Source organism: Colletotrichum higginsianum, chromosome 1, assembly GCF_001672515.1.
Source record: "Colletotrichum higginsianum IMI 349063 chromosome 1, whole genome shotgun sequence".
Lineage (NCBI taxonomy): Eukaryota > Fungi > Ascomycota > Sordariomycetes > Glomerellales > Glomerellaceae > Colletotrichum > Colletotrichum higginsianum.
Genome location: NC_030954.1, coordinates 433703 through 458774, shown reverse-complemented (window position 1 = coordinate 458774; position 25072 = coordinate 433703). Strand labels below are relative to the sequence as shown.

The 25072-nt window shown below is 53.5% G+C and overlaps 6 protein-coding genes across 6 annotated transcripts; 2 read left to right on the top strand and 4 right to left on the bottom strand.

Moving 5' to 3' along the window:
- Window positions 1-862: 862 nt before the first annotated feature.
- Window positions 863-1158, bottom strand: CH63R_00149 (uncharacterized protein; the record flags this gene model as incomplete). The annotated part of the gene is made up of 2 exons (XM_018295124.1): window positions 863-1033; window positions 1117-1158. 2 exons carry the CDS (start codon window positions 1156-1158, stop codon window positions 863-865), a joined length of 213 nt encoding a protein of 70 aa, XP_018163486.1.
- A 901-nt stretch (window positions 1159-2059) lies between these two features.
- On the top strand, window positions 2060-10408 carry CH63R_00148 (PKSN polyketide synthase for alternapyrone biosynthesis protein; the record flags this gene model as incomplete). Its single annotated transcript, XM_018295123.1, has 7 exons — window positions 2060-2398; window positions 2558-2699; window positions 2761-3029; window positions 3115-3451; window positions 3503-3528; window positions 3646-10180; window positions 10242-10408. The coding sequence occupies 7 exons, from the start codon at window positions 2060-2062 to the stop codon at window positions 10406-10408; spliced, it is 7815 nt and encodes a 2604-aa protein (XP_018163485.1).
- Window positions 10409-10721: 313 nt separating this feature from the next.
- Window positions 10722-11807, bottom strand: CH63R_00147 (Nucleoside-diphosphate-sugar epimerase; the record flags this gene model as incomplete). The annotated part of the gene is made up of 1 exon (XM_018295122.1): window positions 10722-11807. One exon carries the CDS (start codon window positions 11805-11807, stop codon window positions 10722-10724), a length of 1086 nt encoding a protein of 361 aa, XP_018163484.1.
- Window positions 11808-12416: 609 nt separating this feature from the next.
- CH63R_00146 (Benzoate 4-monooxygenase cytochrome P450) lies at window positions 12417-14120 on the top strand (the record flags this gene model as incomplete). Its single annotated transcript, XM_018295121.1, has 2 exons — window positions 12417-13100; window positions 13209-14120. 2 exons carry the CDS (start codon window positions 12417-12419, stop codon window positions 14118-14120), a joined length of 1596 nt encoding a protein of 531 aa, XP_018163483.1.
- A 338-nt stretch (window positions 14121-14458) lies between these two features.
- On the bottom strand, window positions 14459-21623 carry CH63R_00145 (Hybrid PKS-NRPS protein; the record flags this gene model as incomplete). Its single annotated transcript, XM_018295120.1, has 2 exons — window positions 14459-17923; window positions 18018-21623. 2 exons carry the CDS (start codon window positions 21621-21623, stop codon window positions 14459-14461), a joined length of 7071 nt encoding a protein of 2356 aa, XP_018163482.1.
- Window positions 21624-23872: 2249 nt separating this feature from the next.
- CH63R_00144 (Beta-ketoacyl synthase domain-containing protein) lies at window positions 23873-24753 on the bottom strand (the record flags this gene model as incomplete). Its single annotated transcript, XM_018295119.1, has 3 exons — window positions 23873-23912; window positions 24020-24372; window positions 24433-24753. 3 exons carry the CDS (start codon window positions 24751-24753, stop codon window positions 23873-23875), a joined length of 714 nt encoding a protein of 237 aa, XP_018163481.1.
- Between the last annotated feature and the right edge of the window lie 319 nt (window positions 24754-25072).

Here is a 25072-nt window from a genome sequence, read left to right as displayed (position 1 = left end):
CAGTGCTTTGGGGCAAGATGAAACCGATCCTTGTGATTAGAGTATGAGTGGATGCGGGCACTTGGACTGACTAACAGTGCCATATACCTCACACCAAAGAAACCATGCGAAGCCTCTGAATATTCCCAGATTGCCTCCGGCTCATCTATATGAGCATCAAACCACCAGTGGAGATTGGGCAAATCGCGTGCTGCTTTGGATAAATGGTCTAAAGGAACGCAGCCACTATGTCGTATACCTTAGATCAACCCAGCCACGCTTTTACGCTATTCCGAGGTCATCTGCTCCTGAGAATGTTCCGACTCATGTCAATCACCAATAGAAAATTGTCCGAGGCACTTGCCCCGATGGACTAGGACCCAATTCGTACTTCGAATACTTGGCTTGGGTATCCGCCCACTGATCCCTTGTTCTAGTGGTAATTTACTTCAATTCCAAACGATCCGGCGATTGAACGCCAAGCTTGGTATATGAAATAGGCAGGCTTGCGTTTAAGTTCTAGGTCAGTCTTTTTACGTCGCTAATTAATCGACACCATGAGGCCCTCTGTCGATCTCGCCCAAGTGTCCCATCTTGCACACAAGGTGGCTGTAGGTAGGTAACACTCATAGTTTCCTGGATTGGGAGTCCTGTCTCTCGGACTCACACTCAACGTTGTCTAACTCTGGTTTCTGTAGTGACACTTAACTCCCCCTCTAATCTCAATGCTCTTTCTCGGGAATTAGTTGACCAACTCTGCTCCGTTCTTCGCCGCCTGGATGACGATGAAGAGGGGGTAGCAGCTGTTGTTATTACTGGGTGCTCACCGCCAAGATCCTTTTCGTCTGGATTCTTTATTGGCGAACTCGAGGCATTGCCTCCATCAGATGCTGTCAAAAAGCTTAACACCCTCGTCACCACAGTTGAAGGACTTTCCGTACCGGTCATCGCTGCCGTTGCTGGAATCGCCTTTGGGGGAGGGTGTGAGTTGGCCTTGGCGTGCGATATGATATACAGCACTGTTGATGCGCGCTTCGCCCTTCCGGAAGTCAAGCTAGGCTTGATACCTGCAGGCGGCGGTTTAAGACATTTGTCTATGGTGGTTGGGCGAGCGAGAGCAGCAAGTCTAATACTGACAGGTCGAGAATGGACTGGAGTTGAGGCGGAGAGGTGGGGCATGGTAACAGAGTGTTTCGATAATTGGGAGCAATGTTTGGCGGTAAGTAACATATTTCGATCCATCCTCTTGGCTTACTGTAACCTTTTCTCCATATGATATGATGGTGTAATCGCTGGCTAACAGCTTTGTTTCAATCTGTGCACAGGGTGCGGTGCAATGCGCCGAGACAATTGCGGGCAACGACTCTGACGCCGTCAGGACAGCTAAGCAAATGATGAGAAATTCCAGAACTACCGCTGCATTCGATGCTATCTGTATGGAACAGAATGAATTTGGGAAGCTGCTGGGTAGTGAGAAGCACGTCCAATTGCGAGCCGCCTGGCTGAATCGAAAGAAAACAAACAGGTCCGGCGGAGATAGTTCTTGAGTTCCTGTCATATAGCTTATTGTCTCACCTACTATAGGGACTGTTTGAAAGAATCACCTGTGGCAATAAGACTTTGGTCTTTCATCTCAGTCGAAGTACACAGCTCTGGGAGCAAGTTTGGCTCCCGCTCGTGGTACTAGAAATCGGATCTTTATTTCGTTGCGGAACCCGGCAGTTAAATACGGCCCCACTCCTCAAATGAGCCGCCTGGTCGGTTGGTTCATTCCGGCCAGATAGCCGTGTGCTTTCGACACAAACGAAATTGAACCGGTGAATACAATAGCCTGAATGCAAGTTTCCATTTGAACGTGCGGGATTGCATAGGGTGCAAATGTGACAGATAAGAGTGCACTCCAAATACTTGGAATGACTAGCTATGGAGTAGCGGAACATTATCTTTTACCTACTCATACAATCATGAGCACCAAAGTTGTAGTTATCTTGGGCATTCCATCGATATTCTCAAACTCAAACCTGTCTGCCATTTTCTGGAACAACCTTGAGAATTGCAGCCCAATCAGTTACGCAGAGCCATGTCTTGGTCAGCAGAGGTCATTCCTGCAGAGGCTCAGCAAGAGCCTTTTATTCTATCACCTAGCATTACGTCCGCTTCGGACGGCGGTCCAGCCACAGAAAGCAGTCATGGGGGAACTCCAAGCCCTACTCCCGCTGGCAGGTTCCCTTGGTCTTCTGACCGAAACATCGATGAGCCTATCGCTATTATAGGAATGGCTTGCCGGTTCTCACAGGCGAATTCACCGTCAAAGTTATGGGATATGATCAGCTCTGGTAGAACTGGACACTCGAGCATCCCAGAAAGAAGTTGGGCCCCCGAAGCATGGTACCATCCTTCAAGACATCGTGCCGGTGGCGTAAGTAACACCTGTTATCCTTATTTTCTTCTTCTTTTTTTGTTGCTGGAAACAACCTCAACTGCCCATGTACACGCACTTCATCTTTATCAGGGTTTAGAGGAACACTAGCTACTGATGGTATCATATTAAGAAGCACATGACTGAGACCACGAGTAGATTTGCGCTACCTCGGGTCACTTCCTCGACGATGTCTCTGGTTTCGATGCTCCGTTCTTCTCCATCGCCGCCAACGAGGCCGCAGCCATGGACCCGATGCAACGGCTCGGGTTGGAAATCGCGTACGAGGCATTCGAGAATGGTAAGTGAACGATTTAAGATTTCAAAAGAAACACAACTAACACTGTTCTTCTTTGACATAGCTGGCATTCCCATGCAGAAACTTGCCAAGAGCACTACGGCTGTGTACAGCGGGGCGATGACCAACGACTACCAGATGCTTGCAGAAGCCGACCCATACCGACTTGGTGTAAACTCCGCAGCCGGGACTGGCAAGTCTATGTTGTCTAACCGGATATCGTGGTTCTTCGACCTTCAAGGCCCTAGTCTTACTGTTGATACGGCCTGTTCTTCAAGCCTGTACGCCGTACACCTGGCTTGTCAGTCGATACGAACGGGCGAGTCCGATCAGGTAAGTTTGCCAGCAGACACCTCTTACTTGACTAGTTGCAGGTCGACACGATGGACCGCGCAGGCTGACTTTAGTGTCTCATTAGGCATTGGTGACCGGACATAATCTCATAGTGAACCCGACGCTTTTCTCTCAACTTTCGGCCATGCATATGGTCAGCCCCGATGGTATCAGTCACTCATTCGACGCGGCAGCAAATGGATACGGGCGTGGAGAAGGCATTGCGGGCTTGGTGCTGAAACGTCTTTCTTCAGCGCTCGCCGACGGCGACGTGATCCGCGCCGTGGTTCGAGCGACAGGCGTCAACTCGGACGGGAAGACGCCTGGGATCACCGTGCCGAGCGAAGATGCCCAGGCTGAGTTGATCCGGAGAGTCTACGAGGGGGCAGATCTAGACATGGCGCGGACCGCCTATTTTGAAGGTGAGCACACTTTTCGGGCAGTCGAACCTGTTTGTTGATATGTGAATATAGCACACGGCACCGGAACACCGAAAGGAGTAAGTCGTTCGAATTATTGTTATAGGCTTCGTTCGTTCTTAACAAGAGCGTTCCATGTCCACCTACGACAAATGCTTCAATCACATTTCCGAAGTCGAGGCTAATCGTAAAGATAGGACCCGATCGAAGTACGTGCCATACGCGCAACAATCGCCGCTGCTCGGAAGCTTTATCACGCGGGGCCACTCTATGTCGGCAGCGTGAAGCCCAATATCGGCCACACCGAAGGTTGCGCCGGGCTGGCAGGCCTCATCAAGACGGTGCTCTGTCTCGAAGCTGGCGTGATCCCGCCGGTGGCAGGCCTACGCGAAATCAACCCGGAGTTACTCGAACATGATTCCAACTTGATTTTCCCAACTGTCGCTGTACCGTGGCCAGCCGCAGGGTTGAGGAGGGCGAGCATCAACTCGTTCGGTTTTGGGGGCGCAAACGCTCACGTCGTTCTCGACGATGCGCGGCATCATCTCGAAGGAAGCCAGAACAATGGCCGACACATCACCAGAACCTCTGACGAGAGCATCTGCACACAACGGAATACTGAAGCCGCGCTGAACTACGACCAGACGGAAACGCAACAGTTACTATTCGTCCTATCTTCTTTCGACCGCAAAGGACTCGGACGGAATGCTAAATCACTCGAAACCTTCTTGGCCGAGCACAAGACAGCTGGTCTCTCGGCATTGGCGCACATCCTGGCGGCAAAACGAACGGCTCACGCTTTCCGCGGCTTTGTCGTTGCGACGACACGAGAGGAGTTGGTGTCGAAGCTCCTGTCTGCTGACGGCCATTTAACGCCGCTGCCTGTGCTTCGGTCCTCTCAGAACAGGCGACTCGTCTTCTTACTCACCGGCCAAGGTGCCCAGAGACCAGGCATGGCGAAGGAACTTCTTACCACTTGCTCCGTCTTCCGAGATAGCATCGCAAGCAGCCAAAAGCATCTGCAGAGCCTGGGGTGCGAGTGGGACCTCGCCGATCTTCTAGTTCAGGCGTGTGCCGAGACTCTGAACGATGCAAAGTACTCCCAGCCGGCTTGTACGGCAGTGCAGATTGCCTTGATCGATCTTCTCCGTCACTGGGGTGTGGTTCCATCGGCGGTAATCGGCCACTCATCCGGAGAACTCGCGGCGGCGTTTGCTGCGGGGGCCATCTCTCACAAAGACGCCATACGCGTGGCCTATTATCGTGGTTTTCTCTCAACCAAAATCAGTTCACTGGTGGGACGACCTGGCGCGATGCTTGCCGTCGGGTTGTCTGAACTAGACGCCAGTCGGTTCCTGGAAGAGAACGGCCTGGATACCGAGATCACGATAGCCTGCGTCAACAGCCCGAGCAGTGTAACAATGTCGGGTCCATCTACGGCGATATCCCTAGCCGAAGAGGCTCTCCGCAAAGCCCAGAACTTTGTTCGACTGTTACGCACAGGGGGAGTCGCATACCACTCTCCTGATATGAACGTCGTCGGTGATGAATTCTTTCGCTGCCTGGGGCCCTTGCAGTCATCCCGAGACCGGTGTCTGCAAGTGCCCATGTACTCGTCTGTGACGGAGCTCCGAGTAGAGGATGCGAGAACTTTGACTCCAGCATACTGGCATCTGAACATGACTTCACCGGTTCGGTTCGCCGGTGCTCTCCACAATCTTCTCTCCTCCCGAGATTTGGATACGCAAGGGTGTCCGCCGGACACGCAGCACTGCACTGTTCTAGAGATTGGACCTGCAAAGACGCTCGCTGGCCCGGTTACCCAAATCATGGCCAACATTGATGGACCTCAAAAGTCCGAAAGTGTCCCATATCTCTCGATGCTATCAGCCAATGAAGACTCACGTCTTTCTACGCTGACTGCTGCCGGGATGCTTTGGTCTCTTGGTGTACCCATAGACTTGAACAAAGTCAACGACCTGGGATCTTTCGTCCACAAGCGTCAACTACCGGAGCTGCCCATTCTACCACCATACGCGTGGAACCACGACAAGTCCTACTGGCATGATGCCATGCCGGCCTTGGTCGGCCTTCGCGGGGACAAAACCCCACGCATCGATCTTCTTGGCACACCTGTGTTACCACGAAACCCGTTTGAGCCGGCATGGCATAACGTACTGCGGATCAACGAGCTTCCCTGGCTCGTTGATCACGTCGTCGATGGGGCGGCGTTGTTCCCTGCGGCAGGTTACCTAGCCATGGCCATCGAGGCAGTCCGCAGTCTAGCTCGAGACCAGAACCAGCTTTTCTATGGCTTCGAACTCATGGACGTCACGTTTGAGAACAGCCTGATGGTCAGCAAAGATACGGAAGACGAGAACCATAAAGGGCAAGCCGTTTCTTTGACGCTGAAACCGGATACCCATGATGATTGGGTCTTTGAGTTCGCCGTTTACGCTGTTTCGACCGTCCCTGAGCAATGGCAAAGGCTGGCCAAAGGTACTGTTGTCGGCCTCATTGCCGACAAGACTAATGGAGGTGTGCCTGCGGACTTTGAGCAGCAAGAGCGGGAAAGACAATGGCACAATGAAAAGCGACCGCTTCTCCACAACATCAAAATGGCGGCAAACAAGCACGTCGAGACCAAGGCATTCTATGCTCATCTTGCCAGTATCGGCCTCGAATATGGTCCGACGTTCCAAGGACTGAATGCCATCCGCTGTACAACGGACATGGAGCCTCAAGGACACGGCAAAGCCTTCGGAGAGTGCATTGTCCCAGATTCGCGGTCAACCATGCCTGAGTCTTACGAGCACGACTATCTCATCCACCCTGCAACTCTGGATAGCCTGTTCCAACTCGTTTTTGCGGCTTTGCAGTCCGACTCGCATGGAGAAATGACGCTGGCTTCGATACCCATCTCAGTCCGCAGAGTCTTTATTGCTAGTACCGTGCCTCGTAGCTCGGGTGCTCGCCTCGTCGGGATGGCTGCTTCAAAGCGCTTGGCCGACAAGAACTCGGACTCGAGGCATGCGGATACCAGCTCGTCAGACCTGACGTTTTGTGACGCAAGCTTTGAACGGCCTGCAGTTCTTGTCGAGGAAATTGTGCTGCGTCAAATACTATCGCCCACGGCCTCGAGCCTAACTGATAGCGAGGATATGGAGGATTCCTCCTTCCATCGTACCGGTAAAATGGTTTGGAAGGAAGATATCGACCAGCCATTAGGCAGATGGCAAGCCCGGATACTGCAAGAACCTTCTTTGACAGGAAGAACGGCTTTTATTCTCGATCGCTTTTGTCACAAACGAGCGCATGCAAAGGTGTTGTGTCTGGGCTTTGCTAATCCCTGGGACACTCTACTCGGGCAGACCGGCGCTTGTATAGTCCCAAGCTTTCCGTCTATGAAGCTGGAAGACTGCACGTCTTTTGACTCTTTGCAGGAGTGGGACAACGAGCTGAGACGCGATAGCCGGCTACCTTCTCCAACGCCCGGGTCTCATAAGTATGACCTAGTGTTTCTAGACTCTGCTTCATTCAACAAAGAGAAGTGCCCCGGCCAGACATGGACAACTCAGCAAGACTGGATGCTGTCAGCAGTTACGAAAACGTGCGTTGCTGATGCATGGTTGGTCATTGTATGTGACGACAGTAGCCACGCGGCAGCAGCTGAGCAGGTCTGGAGCAGCTTTTCGAGGCAGTCAAGTGTCACCACCATTTTACTGTCCGAATCATCTGTAGCCATGCTGCCAGGTATTAACACCGATCCCGTCGCGCCACTTACAAGATACGCAACCGATACGGCGGTGAATCATAGGGTTCACCGGTTGCTGCCAGAATTGTGCCAAGATGGCATAGTTGTCATTGGACCAGGACATGACAACCGACCATTGCAATCCGGCATCCGCAACTCGCTCCTTGACAAGCTTGCTTCACTCGGGATCAAGTCTTCCTACATACCACTTGACACGCTCACTTCCAACGATTTACAACAGAGACCTGTGATCTCCTTGGTGGAGTTTGGCTCACCGTTTGTTTACAACTGGTCCAAGAACGACTTAGAGAAATTTCGCATGCTGATATGCTCGGCTTCGCTTTTGCTTTGGCTGACAACTGCCGACTTCCGGTCGCCATCATCGGAGACAACCCTTCGCTATGCACCCACAGTAGGCCTCCTCCGGACTATACGGGCCGAATTCCCAGATCTGAAACTACCCCTTCTGGATATTTCAGCTGCAACAAGCCAAGACCGACCTGAGCAGGTGATAAAGACAATCCTGGAGGTACTTCAAAGCAACTTGGCATACACCGCGCGAGAAAACACGGCCGAAGCTGGCTCTTTGCACAACCTAATAATGCCAGAGAGCGAATACTCGGAGGTGGACGGGCGTCTGTTTATTCCAAGGGTCTTGGCCCACGCCGAATCGGACCGGTACATTGCCGCTGAGACCTCCCTTCGTCGGCAAACTCATCTCTTTCCTGCCATGGTAGGGAAGATGCAGGAGATAGTTGCCTCATCCCAGGAAAGTCACCAGCTCTGGGTCAGATCCCGCAATGGTACGAAGAACGCTTATTGGGTTCTCCGGGGCCACGAAGACAGCCAGCCTGAAAGGAGGTACCTGTCGGACATGTCATCCGTCCGCGATATCGCCTCTATCAGACTACAATACGCAGCGACTCACACTTCCGATATGGCGGAGGCCAGTGATACGAGTCCTTTCATGGCAGTCATGGCCCAGCAAACTGTCGGTGTTGTGGAGGGCTTAGCAGGAGACCGAAACACAGATATTTTCGGCAGTGTAGTCAGCCCCGGGGACGTCGTATTCAGCATCACACGGCGGCCAGTCCAGCCGATGTTCTCCGAAGACATTGGCAGTCTAATTCGACTGCCCGATGCCCTCGTTAAACTGTCGCCTGCCGTTGCCTACTGGCTTGGCCCGCTGTCCACGGCGTTTTACATTCTCTCCAAGACGGCTGGTTTATCCCCGGGCGACTCTCTGCTTGTTGACGTCGGCGACGACACAGTTCTACAAAGAGCTCTGCTCCAAGTAGCCAAGTGCCTAGGCGTTGGCAGGGTGTTTGTTGTCGCAGGAGAGCGATGCTCGGAGCCAGTCCCATCATTCGATAGCCCTACTGTGACACTTCCCCGACTCAGTCTCACATCGGCCAGATTGATTCGGTCGGCCACAGGGGGTGTTAATATCGTCGTATCCAAGCTAAGCAGTTTCGGAGTAGTCCGGCGATTCTCTATGGTTTTGGCCGACGATGCTCGTGTGATTGGTGTCAACTCCTTGAGCCAAGCTGAAGCTCTGAAGGGCTTGCTATCCACGATCAAAGGCATTCAGTTCATTGATCCACACGACATTCCGGCATTCGACGTGAAAATCAACCCCTCGTTTGAAATGGCTCTCTCAACTGTATTGCGTTGGATTGAGCAGGGACGCATTAGTCTTGCTGAGCCTCTCCAGCAGTTGCGGGCCGCGAATGCAGCACTTGTTGCAAGAACCTTCACGTCCAACACGTCACCGCCAAAGCATGGCGAAACAGCAAGAGTCCTGCTTTCGATTGAAGCTTCCGATGTGGCAGTTTTTCATCGGCAGCACCCAGTGTCAACGCCGCATCTGACCGGATTTGACTGGAGAGAAACAACAGTTTTGGATCCAAAAGGCACTTACATCATATCTGGCGGCTTGGGTGCTCTTGGTCTGCCACTGGCAGAAATGCTCTGTGAGCTTGGAGCTCGTAAACTTGTTCTCCTTTCACGTTCGGGGCACCCGACACAGCCCGACACGATCTCTGTCCTCGAGGGACTGGAGGCGAGAGGGTGCTGTGTAGAGGTCGCGCAGTGCGATATCGCTTCCAAAGACGATGTGGAAATGCTAGCTCAGCGACTCAAGGAGCGTCAGGATTTCTGTTTGCGTGGGGTTATCCAATCTGCCATGGTGTTGGCGGACAGCACATTCTCTAATATGACCATGGATCAATGGCAGGCGGCAACAAAACCCAAGATACAGGGCAGCTGGAATCTGCATAACCTCACAGTACAGTTGTCAAACCACAAGGCGGAAAACCGCAAGGAGGGAGGTCAGGGACTCGACTTCTTCATCTTGATGTCTTCTGTGTCCGGCGTCATTGGCAACAGTGCTCAGGCCAATTACTGCGCCGGCAACACATTCGAAGACGCTTTGGCACATTACCGTCGTGCCAATGGATTCCCGGCCACCAGCCTGAATATTGGTTTGGTATCAGACTCTAGCCACTTTGGGAGGGGCACCATGTCGAGTTACGGCAACGTTGACGAATATCTGGCCATGTTTGGTCATCTCGCTCCGGTGACGGTCACCACAGAAGAGATGTTTGCTAGCGTCAAGATGGTTTTAACCATGTCTAGATCGCGGTCCAACTCAGGTCAATCGACTTCATGCGATATTCCAACGCAACTGATTGTAGGAATCTCCGACCGTATTCCACGTCACGAGGACCTATTGAACAGATGGCCGATGGACCGCAAGTTTGATCACCGCACTGCTTCGGATGTGGCGGATAGTCCGGGACAAGGAGCCGGGAAGCAAAGCATCGGAAAATTCGGAATTCAGGAGATGATGGCTTCAGCGAAAGACATTGGTGACGCCAGACGATACGTTGAAGAGCTTTTGAGGAAGAAGGTAGCCCAGGCCACGGGCATCGAAGTGGACAGCGTTGATGCCGAGAGGAGTTTGGTGACATTCGGCAGTAAGTGATTTCTTCCTTATCATCGAAGGCTTCGGGTATTGGATGTTGACACAAGCTACAGTTGACTCGTTGAAGGCGACGGAGATACGAAACTGGGTCACCAAAACCCTCAAGAGTGAATTATCCGTCTTTGATATCCTTTCGCCGGCACCGATCTCCGCGTTGTCGTTGACAATTTCAACACGGAGCAAGATGTTTGACAAATTTAGAGACTCGAAGGATGATTGAGATTCTGTTTGTGTAGATTCTTTAGATTTGGGATGAAACTCCGCGATGTGTTCAAGTCTGTATCAGCTTTACATTGCAGACCTTTCTTGACACAGACAGTTAATTATTATGAAATGGCAACGAGTTCCAAGTTTCCATGCAGCATTTCATCAAAAGCTTCTTAAATCTCTGTTGACAACGAATTTGAGGCTTAATTCGCGTCATGACAGTTTCCGAGGGCGATGACGAATAGACAAACGTTACCAGTTCGATTCATGACTAGTGAGCAATAAACATGGTTTCACAATATTCGAGCCATGAGCAAGATAGCAATTTAGACACACGAAGACCTGACAACTTCGTCCACAAGCGGCTCCCAGCTGGTTGCCATAGGCTTCCACCCCTTGCTCCTCAATTTATCAGCCTGGCACACTGCGCTGACACCCCAAAGCCCAGGCAGCTCCGGCATGAGTTCCGCGAACTGGGGATACTGCAGCGATTCGCACCCATCCGACGATGTGCTGGGCTCTTCCTCTTGTCCGGCAGAAACGGAACCGGAAACCTGACCCACGTAGCGGGCTAACTTGCGCATTTCCAGTTGCCCAGACTCGGCATAGATGTAGCCTTGGAGGTCGTTGTCATTCGGGTTTCCCTTCCACCAGTCCATCACAAACACCACGGCTGCGGCCAAGTCGCGCGGTGAGCTCCAGCTCCAAGCATTGCGTCCCTGGCCCATAACGAAGGGCTTCTTGCCCGGGCGGTGGAGCAAAGCCTTGGCGTAGTCGTGCACGAAGCCCCGGGTCCGGACCGGGCCTGTCCCGTTGCCCACGGTAAATGGAAGGCTCATCACAACCGGCGTGATGATGCCCCGGCCCTTCTCTGCTGCGAGACGGATGAAAACCCGTTCTTGTGCTACATGCCAGTGGTATTCTGGGAGGCTCATGATGGCGTTCCTGTCTTCCACGTCGCTCATAGCCTTGCTGGAGTCCAAAGGAGGTTCGCCGAGGCGAAGGTTCTTTGGATCCGCGAGAGATATGATGGCACTGAGCATGATGAAAAGTGCAGGGCGATTTCTTGAAGCTTGCTCCTGAGAGCTCTCGAGACCATTCCTCGCCTCACCAGCGAGCCCTGACATGAGAGGCTCGACGCCTTCTTGGGTGTTTCGCGCCGCGTAAATCACAACATCTGACCCCGCAGCCGCATCGTAGAGAAGCCTTTCATCGCCAAGATCGCCCAGGACTGTTTCTACCTGGGGATACGAGCTCTTGATGGCGTCCGAATCCGCCGGTTTGCGCACAAGTGCCGAAATGTGAAGGCCGGCATTGTTCGGACGGGAGCAAAGATGAGCCAGGACGGAGCCGCCGATATAACCGGACGCTCCGATTAGAAGTATGTTTACTGGAATTGCTTGTGCAGGCATTGTGAAGAGTTGTTTGGTCACAAAATGGGTAGAAACTTGACATACGAAGTGTTGGTTTGGGAATGATTGGGCACGAGACACGAGTTCTATCATCCCCTTTCTTCGAACCCCAACAACAGAGAACCCCACGCTTCTTTGGTTCCGAGGCTTGGCCAATTGGCTCAATTCATTTCAACCTTCCAGGCCCACGGGCCTATGAAAAAGGAATGGAACAACCATGGAATGGCCTTAGCATTCGTAAAGTGCCGATTGGTTCGGACAAGACGCGAACCTCGGGGGTTTTATTCCCCTCTGAAATGAATTGTCTCGATTCGTCCAAAATCCAAAATGATTTGGATTCTAACTGGGACACCCTTGGCCATCAAGTACTTCAGGAAAAGCTAATGAGTCCTTCAAGCCTAATAGCACGTACAGGCTTCACACGGGAGATTTCGCCCGGGCCAAAGCAAAGTTGATGGGCATCCACATAACATCATTTGGTGTCAGTTGTTTGGAAATCATCTCCCTCTAGCGGCAATAACGCGCCAGTTCCTTAGGTCGACGAAGCCTTCCAGTCTACCAACTCGATTATTCGCACACTTTGGTCACCAAGCCTCAACTTAGGATACGATGACAGACCCCTATGTCGGCTCTCACCACGACACCGCCGTGGCGAAAGGGGCACATGGCCAGCCTCAAGCAGTGAATATCTGGTTGCTTGTCGAGTTCATCGTTCTTCTCTCCACTCTTTACTGGTCTTCGGTATGGCTCTATCGAGTCACTCTCCATCCCCTAGCCCGATACCCAGGCCCCAAGTTATGGGCAGCCTCGTGTCTAGTGCAGACGTACTATGCAATGAAGGGGGAGTTTGCTTTCAAAGTAGCCGACCTGCATGCTGAATACGGGCCAGTGGTGCGTCTCGGGCCTTCGGCGGTGTCCTACATTGACGAAAGAGCCTGGGAAGATATTCACGGAAAGCATGATGGCCGCAAACAGTTGAAAAAAGCCAAGGAATTTGTGCCGACAAGCCCGCCTAATGGGGCTCAGGGTCTGGTTTTTGTCCGTGATGACAAGGCCCACGGCCGGATAAGACGCAACTTTTCACACGGCTTCTCCGACAAAGCCCTCAGAGACCAGGAGGGCCTCATCGGGCGATACTTTGACAAACTAGTAGCGAGGCTGCGACGGTCGGTCGCAGAAGATGCGCCTATCAACATGATGAAATGGTACCAACTCGCCACTTTTGACGTTGTTGGCGATCTCACTTACGGAGAGAACATCGGCTGCCTGGAGGATGATGCCCACGAACTACATGTAAGTAAATTCTCCATCATCCTTGGCGGATCTCTGTATACAATTCTGTTGTACGTACGTGGGGTAGTTTCGATTCTAGTAGAGAACCTAACGTCGGGGGGTCTGCAGAAATGGATCGACAATCTTTATTACATCGTTAAAGCCATGTTTTTGCTTGGCTTCATGAGAGACTTTCTCCGCCTGGACCAGCTCCTCTTGGTTGTCATGACGTCCGACAAGCTACCGCTCAAGAAGAACAAACACCGCACACTTCTTATCAACAAGCTGAACCGTCGGCTGGGGTGCACCGAGCCCCGGAGCGATTTCATGGAGTACGTGATACGCAACCTGGACACCCCTACGGGCATCTCGTATGACGAGATGATGATGACATCGTCCAACATTCTGATGGCCGGTGCCGAAACCACGGCAATGACTCTTTCAGGCGCAACTTACCTCTTGTGTCAACATCCGGAGGCACTGGCGACCTTAACCGCCGAGATCCGCGGCGCTTTCGCTTCAGGCGATGAGATTCACATGACAACGACCACAGACCGAAATCTCCCCTATCTTTCCGGGGTGGTTGAGGAGACATTACGATTGTTCCCCCCCGTTCCGACAACCTTGCCACGAGTGACCCCTCCTGAGGGCCACTTCATTGCCGGGCGCTTTGTTCCTGGGAACTCCCAGGTTTTTGTCAATCAGTTGGCCGCCTACCGGTGGCCGGCACATTTTGCTGAATCTTCTTCCTTCCGGCCGGAGCGTTGGCTGAAGAGCGAAGTCGGGACGCTGTACGATGCAGACACCAAAGGCGTTTTGAAGCCGTTTTCGACTGGTCCGAGAAACTGCATCGGGAAACACTTAGCGTATGGAGAAGTGCGCACTATACTTGCCAAGATCTTGTGGGAGTTTGACCTTCAACTTGCTCCCGAGAGCGACGGTTGGATGGAGAGCTTGAAAATCTACGGCGTGTGGGAAAAGAGGCCCTTGATGGTTCGATTTCGCCCGGCCCTTAGGGAACGACCAGGAACTGTAGCTTGATTTCGTTCCATGTACTTCGTGTCGGCTATGTATCAATGCTGGAAAGGGAACCCAAGCTGTGTTTCTGGTTCAAGTTACTACGAGGCTGTCTCATCTGTTCATTGTGCTGGACAGTCGAAAGCTTACAATCCATCACTGATCGAATGAGTCCAGCTCATCCTTCACAAGTTGTTTTTCTTCATTAAATTCAATGGAACCAAATTTCAATAAGAAAAAAGTGACGCTAGTTACTATCTTGCTTACCTATCTGCACCATGTAGTTGAGGGGAAATGTCCGACGGGTTCTATGTCTTTACTTCAAACTGAAATACCATGCTTTCTATCTTAACCTGAAGATTCTATACTTGCGAGAGTATGGTTCGGCATACATCCTTCACGCTTTCTCCGTTGAGAATACTCAAAACAGGAACGCTCACCTCGAGCTCTTTGAAAAACCAACCACGCAAATCAACGGCAACCAGCGAGTCAATGCCCAAGTCCGTCAGCGGAACATCCATCCTTAGAGTAGACGCAGAGAGCTGCATAATCTCTTGGATCCGGGCGACGAAACAGGTGCTCAAAGTCGTCAACCGCGCTTCCTCTGTGGTGCTGCGTGCCAGCTCCTCGCGGACGTTTCTGCCAGTCCCGGCACTTCGGGCCCCTGCCCCCGTCCCGGCACCTCCCCTTGGTCCATGTCGCCTATCAGCACGCGCTGTGAAGTTTGCGAAGCGAGGGTTATCGTGCCAAGCAGCCGGGACAGGTTGGTCAGGAGACATGGCCGTCTCGGAGCCGAGCCCGATGATGACTTCCCCTGTGGCGGACGCCTCCGGTGACCCCCGCAAGATGGCTTCATGAAAGGAATCGATCAACTCGGCTTCGCCGATTGCCAAGGTGTTGAAGCCCTCCAGATTGGCGTGGACTGTTTGAAGGTTGGAGGCTCCCGCATTGGCGAAATGCCCAACCCCGAACACGGTGGAGAGATCGATTGTCGACGCAGCCAAGCCGCGCGCGCGACGGTTGGCGACCAGCGCCCGGCCATACATGTTTCCCGCGCAGTAGTTGGACTGGCCCCTGATCCCGACGATGGCAGACATGCTCGACATGAAGATGAAGAAGTCGAGTTCGGTGTCTCGGTAATAATCCTCCACGAGATGTGCGCCCTTGACTTTGGGGGCCATCGTCGCTTGTAGGGTTTCGAGGGGCATGTTCTCCAGCAGAGTGTCTTTCAGAACCATGGCGCCGAATACGACGCCTCCAACCGGGGCCATGGAGTTGCTGATTGTGTCGCATGTGCGGTTGACGGAGTCTGGATCCGTCACGTCCATGCTGAATACGCGGACCGCCTGGGCGCCGAGCTTGCTCATCTCCTGAAGCCACACGGGTGGAATCTTTGGACTGCGGCTGGTCAGGGCAAACGATCGGGCGCCGTTCTCGGCCATCCACTTGGCAATGGATAGTCCGAGATCGCTGGTTATGCCGGCAAAAAGGTAAGTTTTGTCCGGGCAGAAGAGAGTTCGTGGATTTGGAAGAAGACGGGTCTGGGTCTGTCCATGTTTGTGGATTGGCGTTGTCGTCCTTGTTTCGGCACGCCAGTCAAGCATGGCGACTTTGTTGGTCTTGAGCAGAGCATCAGACGTTGACAACATGTCTACTGCCAGGACGATCGCATTTCCAACGAGAGTGGACAGTCCGCTGGTTGATACTGGTAGGCTCGAAGGATGGAAAGGAACTTGACCGGGGGCTGAAGCTTGCCAACTCTTGCTGACCCATGCCATAGGCTGTTCTTCGCTGAAACGCTTCCAATGCTTGGGGAACTCGAAGCTTATCGCGTTGTAAGGGAATTCAGTAGTAAGGCCAGGGCTCCTGAAGGAGGTGCAGTCCACGATGACACCGGCCCTATTCTTGGATAGCAGCGTCTTCGCTTTGTGGGCTGAAAGTCTTGGGTGGAGGTAACTCACAGCCACCGGACCCAATGACGTGTCAGTGTTGCTGCGGTATCTCCCTTGCGGCGGCGTTCTAGACGTGACGACGTATAAGTGGGTTTCGTGTCGCTCTGCAAGTTGGGTGAGGAGATGCTCAAAAGTAGCGTTCGGCTCTATCACCACAATGGCCGCTGAAGCTTCCCCGCAGTTGATTGTGGCTTGGAAGACCATGGTTGCCGCAACAGAATGGACAACTGCCGAGAGGAATGCTTCTTCAGCATCTGCTGATGCCAAAAGTTCTTTGGGAGCGCACACGGGGAAAGCACCGGCTTGGGTCGAGGCGATGGCCGGATCGTCGGGGCAGCGTGTCGATATCACAACGGCCTTTCCTGACTCCCCATCACTCGAGAGCGAGATGAACAGGGGAGCCTCGTGTGGTCCGTTCAGTCGAAGTCCATGTGGGTGTGAGAGACGAAGCTCTCGCTCAGGGCTGGAGCCAGGAAAGCAACCTTCATCCACTGACAGTGGAGGAGATAGTTGCGGAAGATCTGGATGCGGCACGCTACCCAAGCTTTCCTTCGATCGTGACGGAGTCTTATCCCTAGAAGCCCCATAACAGTGCCTTTCTTGGTCCTCGTCCGCATCACTTTCGGCTACTGGGTCCTCGTCATCTGGCACGAGGCCCGCGCGACGCGCCAAGTAACGCTTATCAGCGTCACGGAGACGAACGAGACGCGGCAGCATCAGTCGACCTTTCTCAATGGCAACCTCGGGCTCCATCGAACGCAGCCAGGCCGTGTCGCCTGAGCCGGTGTCTCGAACGACCGGCGTTATAACACGTGCTTGGCATGTCATCAGCGCCAGAGTCCTAATAGCGTCGGCGCAGTTCTCATCATCCAGGTCGACAAACTGGAGCTTCAGGGCCGGGTTTTCGAAACGAGCGCACCGCCCCAGTCCCACGATCATGTTTTGCTTTGGATCATCGCCACGGATTCTCCTCCGCGTTACCCAGATGATCTCATGACCTGCCCGGGTGAAGACGTGTTTGAGAGCCTCCCATTCTGCGGGCTTTGTGTCGTCCAGCACCGGCTTGTCGAAATCCGAGACGACCAGTATCAGGCTATTCCCGAGAAGGGGCGAGGCCGCCGCGGCCTCAAGGCCGTCGAGCGTGGCGATCTGTAGAGGATGCCGGTGGTCCTTGGTGCTGCTGAACTGGGACAACGCTGATACAACGCCAGTCGCCAAACGACCGCTGGAGCTGAGGTTGCCACCAGATTGATTCGGACCCGCTATGATCATAAGGTTGTCTGTCTTGAAAGCAGTCTTCGAAGTTGTCGCGCCACTCTGGAAGGCGTTCCACTCCTGGTCTGTCGCTCGTGCAACCATGACACTAGACAGGTGTTCATTCTCCATATCATTGAACACGAACTCGGTCCCCGTATCGAACCCAACTTGTCGGAGTACTTGATCCCATTTGGATGCTGGGAGAAGTGGGCTATACGTCCCCGCCCGCCATTTGTCCTCGAACAACCACCAGCCGGGAACGGCACCCATCAGGAAAGGCACGAGAACCTTGTCAACGTCCGTGATCTCCAAGAGGAGCAAGAATCCACCTGGCTTGAGAAGCTTCCGGACGTTAGTAAGGGATTGCTCAATGTCTTTGGTGGCGTGTAGAACGTTGGAGGCGACCACAATGTCGTACGTGCCCGGCGAGAATTCCTGTTCTGCTGGGTCTTTCTCCACGTCGAGAGTTTTGAAAACCATGCGGTCGACCTCGTCTTTGAATTTGTCCTGTGCTTTCGCAAAGAAGCTGCTCGATATGTCGGTGAACGTGTACGAGCTGTACGCCCCGTCGAGGCCGTTAAACATGGCTCCTGTTGCACCTCCCGTGCCTGCACCAATCTGATGAGCGTGTCAGTTGAATCATTCACAAAGTCTGAGCGTCTCGGGCATTGAATATGTGAGAGAGTGATAAGTTTGACTCTTGAGAGCTTACCTCCAATATCTTGCATCGAGGATATCGGTGCGAGATCGCCCCCGCTACTCTACCAAGATAGCGGTTCGCGCGGGCATACATGACAGGCTCGGTATACAGCCGTGCGAGCATATCGTTCTGCAATAGGACCTCGAGTATAGTTGGCCCCTCTTGCTGTCGCATCACCCTCAGTATGTTTTGCGCGACGGCATGCAGGATCTCTACTTCAACGCGATGCTTGGCTGATTCTGCACGCCGCATGAGGCGCTCGACGCGGCCGTCATCGTTGCGCCACGGGTTTCGATACGCAGATTGACCATCCTGGGCTAGGCGATGATGAAGCCACTCCCAGAACCGTCGTATGAACCATGGTGTTTTGGCTTCATCATGCGCTTCCTCGGCACTAAAACTTTCATACACCTGACACATGTAGTAATGTGTCAGCTGTTCGACCACCTCCAGCGCGTCTCTCTCGCCAGGTCCATCTGCTTCGAAAGCAAACTCATGCAAGGCATCTTCCGTGTCAGGACTCCAAATCTCTTCACTGAAGATGCCTTCCTGGTAAGGCCCGTGGGTCGGAAGGAGGTTGACACATTTGAGGTCCTCGACTTGAAGTATCATACGATGATGGGTCTCGGCCAGGTCACCTTGTGAGTCCATGATGACGCCCTCAACGTTGGCCACCCATGCCGCCGTTCCGCCTCCTTCAGAGTATTCCCCTCTCTCTTTGGTTTCCGCACGCCCTTGAAGGGTGGCATCGAGAAGGATGCAGGTTTCGGCATGTACCATGGTCTCGTAAGTGGCAAGGTCAACTCGTAATCTCCGAATGATGCGTGGTAGGTACGGCGCCAACAATCTGCCATCCCCCGGCGCGGAGAAGCCTGCCAGAGATGTCTGGAAGGCATTGTCAAGCAACGCCACAGGGAAGCATGACTTCTCTGCTTCGGACGGTCTGTCCTCGATTCCTGGGCCCTCTGGTAAGACGTTTGCATGCTTTACAGTCGACCTGGCTCGGCCAAGGCATCGTTCCATGGTGTCGACCCGGAACGGTTTTGAATATTCCAGGCCAACTTGAGCGTAGGCTTCATACACTGTGGAGGCCGACAGAGACTGCAGGTAGACGGGATCTTTAACATAGGGAGGCATTGCATCTGAAAAAGCGGACCTGCGCGAAGACGATCCTAGCATGCCGACAATGCGGCCAAAGCATGCCACATGAGGGACGTTGGAGCGGCCTGGTTCGCCGACAGCAGTAGGCTGAGCCTCAATGTAAAAGGCGGCGCACAGCTCCATTGTAACGCTCCCAGTTCCGGTGTCTTTGTGGTGGTTTTTGAACTGGATGTCGTGTAGATGCAGCGAGATGTTCACCCCTTCGTTGCCTTTGTCCGGGAATACAACCGCTCGGCCAAATTCGATGTCTCGGAGCTCCACAACCTCAAGCTCAAGATCCGTATCCAGTCCGGTTTCCGGGAGCCCCCTTAGGCCCTTGGTTAGCTGTTTCGCAGCGTCCATCGCCATGACACAATAGCCTGCCGCCGGGAACACGATTTGGCCCTGGACGCTGTGGCCATTAAGCCAGGGGAGCTCACTCAGACGGAGGATCTGCCGCCAGCTCCATCCTCTTAGCATCTTGAAGCCCCCACCCGCTGCAACCGAACTCTCTGTATCAAGGGGCTGAATACCGCCATAGCTCGATTCGCCCTTGACGCAGTGTCCAAGGAGACCGTTCGCTTCCTCTCGGTGGATGAACTGGGTCAACTTGGCAGATTCTCGCCAGTAGACACGGTTGTGCTGCCAAGGCATGGTTGGTAACCCCGAAAGGGGAGTACAAGCAAGCGAGCCCTTGACTGGGGCATCCGACAACTGCTGAGAGCTGGGTGCCGAATCAAGAATGCTCAAGTCAATCGGTACACCATGCTGCCAAAGGAAGCCGAGAAGGCCAGCTAGACTCTCGGAGTCATCGGCACCCCGGGCGAGGGTTCCACGGTATGGACAGGACTTCCCCGCGGCAGCCCACGTATCTGCAACCTGGCGGCGAAGCGCAGGGTGTGGGCCGACCTCTAGGATGAGGGAAGTCTCCCCGAGCGGCGCGGCCTTTTCGAGAGCCTCGCGGAAGCGCACAGGAGACATCATGTTTTCTACCCAGTATTGGGCATTTCTGACCGATTCCGGGACCGCATCTGGGTCTTGAGTGGTAATCGGGTCCCAGTCGGGGTAAACACTCGAGACCCAAGTACACGCTTTGCTTGAAGGGTGCCGCGGCGGTGCTTCGAGCCGACATCTCGCCAACGCCTCTTGGTACGCAACCCCGGCGCGAGCCATGTGCGGCGAGTGGTACGCTTGATCGACCCTGAGCATCTGGGACGGGATGTTTCGCTCTCGCAAAACCGCGTTCAACTCCCTAAGCTTGTCGAGGTCCCCGCTGAGAGTGACACTTTTGGGGGAGTTGTTGCACGCCACGATGACATGACCGCCAAGATTGAGCTCGTCCTCGGCAAGAAGTGCCTGTGCCTCGTCCATCGAGAGGCCGACGGCGACCATGCCGCCCGTCTTGTAGTCGTTGGTGGCGGTGTCAAAGTTCGGGCTGCGACCCAACATGCAGAACCGTCCGCGGTAGTACGCCATCCGGATGCAATCAGCAGCTGAAATCAGACCTGTCGCATAGGCAGCCGCCAGTTCGCCAGAGCTGTGCCCGACGACTGCGGAGAAGTTGACTCCGGCGGCACGTAGAACATCAACGAGAGCAACTTGTACGGCAGTGGAGAGCGGCTGTGCGAATTCGGCCACTCCAACGCGGGATGTGGCTGCGGGGGCTCTGAGCTCGGCAATGAGAGACCACGGCTTGGTGGTTCCATCCCTGGACTCTTCTTCTGTCATGGTTTTGGCCAGAGCATCATCGAGACCGGCGATGGTGCGGGCAAAGGTTGGGCATGAGTCCAGTAGCTTAACCCCCATGCCAGTCCATTGCGCCCCTTGGCCTGTGAAGACGCCTAGTATCTCGACGGGCTTGCTGAGCGGCCGGTTTGGGGACGACATGACGCCGATCTTGCCGCCGTCGAGGAACGCTTGGAAAGCTGTTCTCATCTGCCGGACCAGCGCTGCTCTTGTCCTTCCGGTGAAGGATATGCCGTGTGCGAGTCTGGTCCGCCGTCTTTGGGTTGTTAGACCCAGACGTATGAGGTCCACTCCCGGGTGTTTCTCGATGTAGTCTGCGTATCGAGAAGTCAAGTCGGCGAGGGCCGGCTCGGAGGCGGCAGAGAGTACAATGATGACCGGCGCAGTTGGTTTGGACCCTTCGCGGACGCCGTCCACCACACCAGAAGAGCTTTGCTGTTGGACTTCGCTGTCATCGAGTGACTCCAAGATCACATGGGCATTGGTTCCCCCGAACCCGAATGAGTTCACAGATGCACGCCGCGGTGTCTGCTTGGTAGAGTTGCCACCGGGTTCTCTCTGGGGCCAAGGTATAAGCTCGGTTGGCACAGATATCTTTCCTGGGCCCAGAAGAGGTGCTATCTTGGGGTTGGGGGTGCCCAGGTGCAGGTTCGGCGGAATGAGCCCGCGTTGAATGCTGAGGGTTGCCTTGAGGAGGCCAGCAAGCCCAGCGCAGCCTTCAAGATGACCCATTACTGTTTTCACCGAACCAGCATAAAGCTCGTCCGGAACAGCGATGGCGCCATCAGAGACCTTTTCTCTCGCCGGGAAAAAAGCATCCCAGATAGCCTGGGCCTCTAATGGGTCTCCTGCCGGCGTGCCTGTAAGTCAGACTACCCACTTTTCGGCACCCCCCCCATTTCGGCACCCCAAAAATGCCTCAAATGCCTCATCACCAGAACATACCCCTCAACTTTCAACATCAACAACATTTTCTATACTTATGCGAATAACCTCATTTTTTCCTCAGAGCTTCTTTTCAACCTTATGGGCCAGTATACCGAAGATGAAGTCAATCAGGCCCTTGACGCAATAACCAACGGCATGCCCATTAAGAGGGCTGGTCAGGTGTATGGCATCCCAAGATCAACACTTCAGTATCGGATTAAGGGCACTCAACCAAGGTCAATTGCCTTTTCTGACCTGCAGAGACTTTCTGTTAGTCAGGAGGCTAAACTGGCTGAATGGGTTCGCATTCAGCATGCCCTTGGTGTTGCCCCAACCCATCTGCAAGTGAGGCTATTCGCAGAAAGGATCCTCCATGCCATGGGGGATACAGAGCCTATAGGAAAAGGCTGGATCCAAGCCTTCTTGAAGAGGAATCCATCAGTCAAGGTCCAGAGAAGTCGCCCTATCGATTCTAGGCGTGTTAATGGGGCATCTACTGAGGTCATCAGGGACTGGTTCAAACTACTCGCCATACCAGAGATCACCAGCATCAAACCAGCTAATAGATACAACATGGATGAGACTGGTATCCTTGAGGGCCAGGGATCTAATGGGCTGGTGCTGGGCATGTCTGAGACGAAGTCTGTACGTAAGAAACAGCCTGGATCAAGGGCATGGGTATCCATCATCGAATGCATCTCTGCCCTGGGCCATGTTCTGAATCCCCTCGTTATCTATAAGGGCAAGGCAGTCCAGCAGCAGTGGTTTCCTCTAGACCTTGGCCCTTATGAAGGATGGCAATTCACTGCAACGGAGAATGGATGGACTTCAGATGCCACTGCAGTTGAATGGCTGCAGAAGGTCTTCATCCCTCAGACTCTTCCTCAGGGCAAGGAGGTCAGGCTGCTGATCATGGATGGACATGGGAGTCATACAACGACTGACTTTATGTGGTTATGCTATATAAACAACATCCATCTATTGTTCTTACCGCCACATACCTCCCATGTCCTCCAGCCACTTGATCAGTCAGTCTTCAGCCCTGTCAAGGCAGCCTATAGGAAGGAGCTTGGATACCTTGGTCAGTGGAATGATTCAACTGTTGTAGGCAAGAGGAACTTTATAGGCTGTTATCAGAAGGCTCGTACTGCAGGTATGACGATGCAGAACATTAGAAGTGGTTGGAAATGGACAGGGTTATGGCCTGTCTCTATGGCGAAGCCTCTGATGAGCTCCCTACTGCTCCCATCAACACCAGCAGCATCAGGATCATCTGATCAGGTCAGCAAAGGGCAGTCTGGAGGCAAGGAAGCTGAAGGATGGGTATCTGCGTCATCTGCAGTGGCATGGTCGACGCCAAGGAAGATGAAGGATCTAGCTGGGCAGTTGAAGCTATTCACAGAGCTGGAGAATGATGCCTTTACTCAACGCCTTCTATTCAGGAAGGTAAAAAAAGGCTTCAGCGAGCAGGCATATGAGCTGGCAAATACCCAGCAGAAACTGGAGCTTCTGCAGGCCCAAGTCACCAATACTGCAGTAAGGAAAAGAAGGGCAGTCCAGCTGGATCCTAACACTAAGTTCGCCAACATCAAAGACATCCAGCAGGCGCAACTTAAGGCTGGGGAAAAAGAGGATGATGCAGCCGAATCCAGCGACTCTGAATACCCTAGTGAAGCTGAAAGCTGTATTGTTGTTGCATCTAGAAGAAGTCAATGATTAATTGAAGTCGACGAGTATGATGGGAATAGCTTCATTTTTGGGGTGCCGAAATGGGGGGGGTGCCGAAAAGTGGGTAGTCTGACTTACCGTGGGCCTCGAAGAATTGGCATCGGTCCTCCTCGCGCGTAAGGTCCAGGCCAGCCCTCGCATAGGTGTCGCGTATCAAACGGCTCTGGGCCGCAGAGCTAGGCATCGTGATTCCCGATGTCCGGCCGTCCTGATTGACCCCAGTCTCACGAATGAGGGCATAGATGTGATCACCGGCGGCAAGGGCGCTTGACAGTGTTTTGAGAATGACGCAAGCAACGCCTTCTCCACGAGCGTAGCCATCTGCGTCAGAAGACCACATTTGACATCTTCCACTGGATGACAGCACTAAACAAGAACAGTGGTTAGCAAATGTCCCGGGTAAACATGGTAGGACTGGGTGGCTGGCGGGCAAGAGGGCTGGCTTACTATTGAGATTGCTTGTCATGACATACATGTCCGGTGCTAGCAAGAGATTGCTTCCAGCTGCCACAGCCATGCTAGCCTCGCCAGATCGCAGCGACTGTACGGCATGGTGAATGGCCACAAGTGAGGAAGAACAGGCCGTATCAATGGTCTCGCTCGGTCCGTGCCAGTTGAAGAAGTACGACAACCGGTTGCTTGCGATGCTGCGCGCGCCTCCCGTTACGAGGTACCTTGGGGCATCATCAACGTCTCGCAGCTGCAGATCTTGCCAATCTGCTGACATTAGCCCAACGTAGGCCGAGGTCGTGGTGCCAGACGTCGTTTCAAGCGAGATTCCCGCGTCCTCCAGACCTTCGTAAACCACTTCCAGCAGCAAGCGATGCTGATTATCCAGAGTTAGCTCCGCATTCATGGCACTGTTTCATATCCCACTCTTCCTTACCTGAGGATCCATGGATTCGGCCTCTTGTGGGGCGATGTTGAAGAACTGGGCATCGAACATTTTGACGTCATCATCCTCCAGGAGGTAGGAGCCCATACTGTTCGTTGTTCCATGGTGCGAGGCGTCCCTATGGTAGAAGCCGCCCTTGTTAAACCTCCATGGAGGAATGGGTGCAGAGAGGTCGACCGGATTGCTGAGCAAGTCCCAGAGAGCAGAAGGGCTCGATGCCTTGCCTGGAAACCGACATCCAATGCCAACGATAGCAATCTTCTCCTGTTGTTGGAAACTAGCTCCGTTGCCCAAGGACGGTCCTGTATCCATTGTGGGCTGAAATTTGCAACTACCTTGTCTAAATGAACTGCGTGAGGTGGTAGGGAGTTTAACACGAAAGTAAAGTTGACCTTTGCCACAATTTACAGTTATAGGATTTTGACGGGCCTTGCCGGCATTTGTCCAAACTCGATGCTGTCAACCCGGGTGACATCCGACGTCAGTTCAGAGTGCATGGCAGAGTGCATGGCAGAGTGCATGGCAATGATTCGTCCGATATGTGTGAAAAATAACCCGCAACGGGGGAAATAGGAGGAAGTAACACGGCAACGTTTCCGGAACATTTTACGTTCAGCTGCTCGAGGCCCAT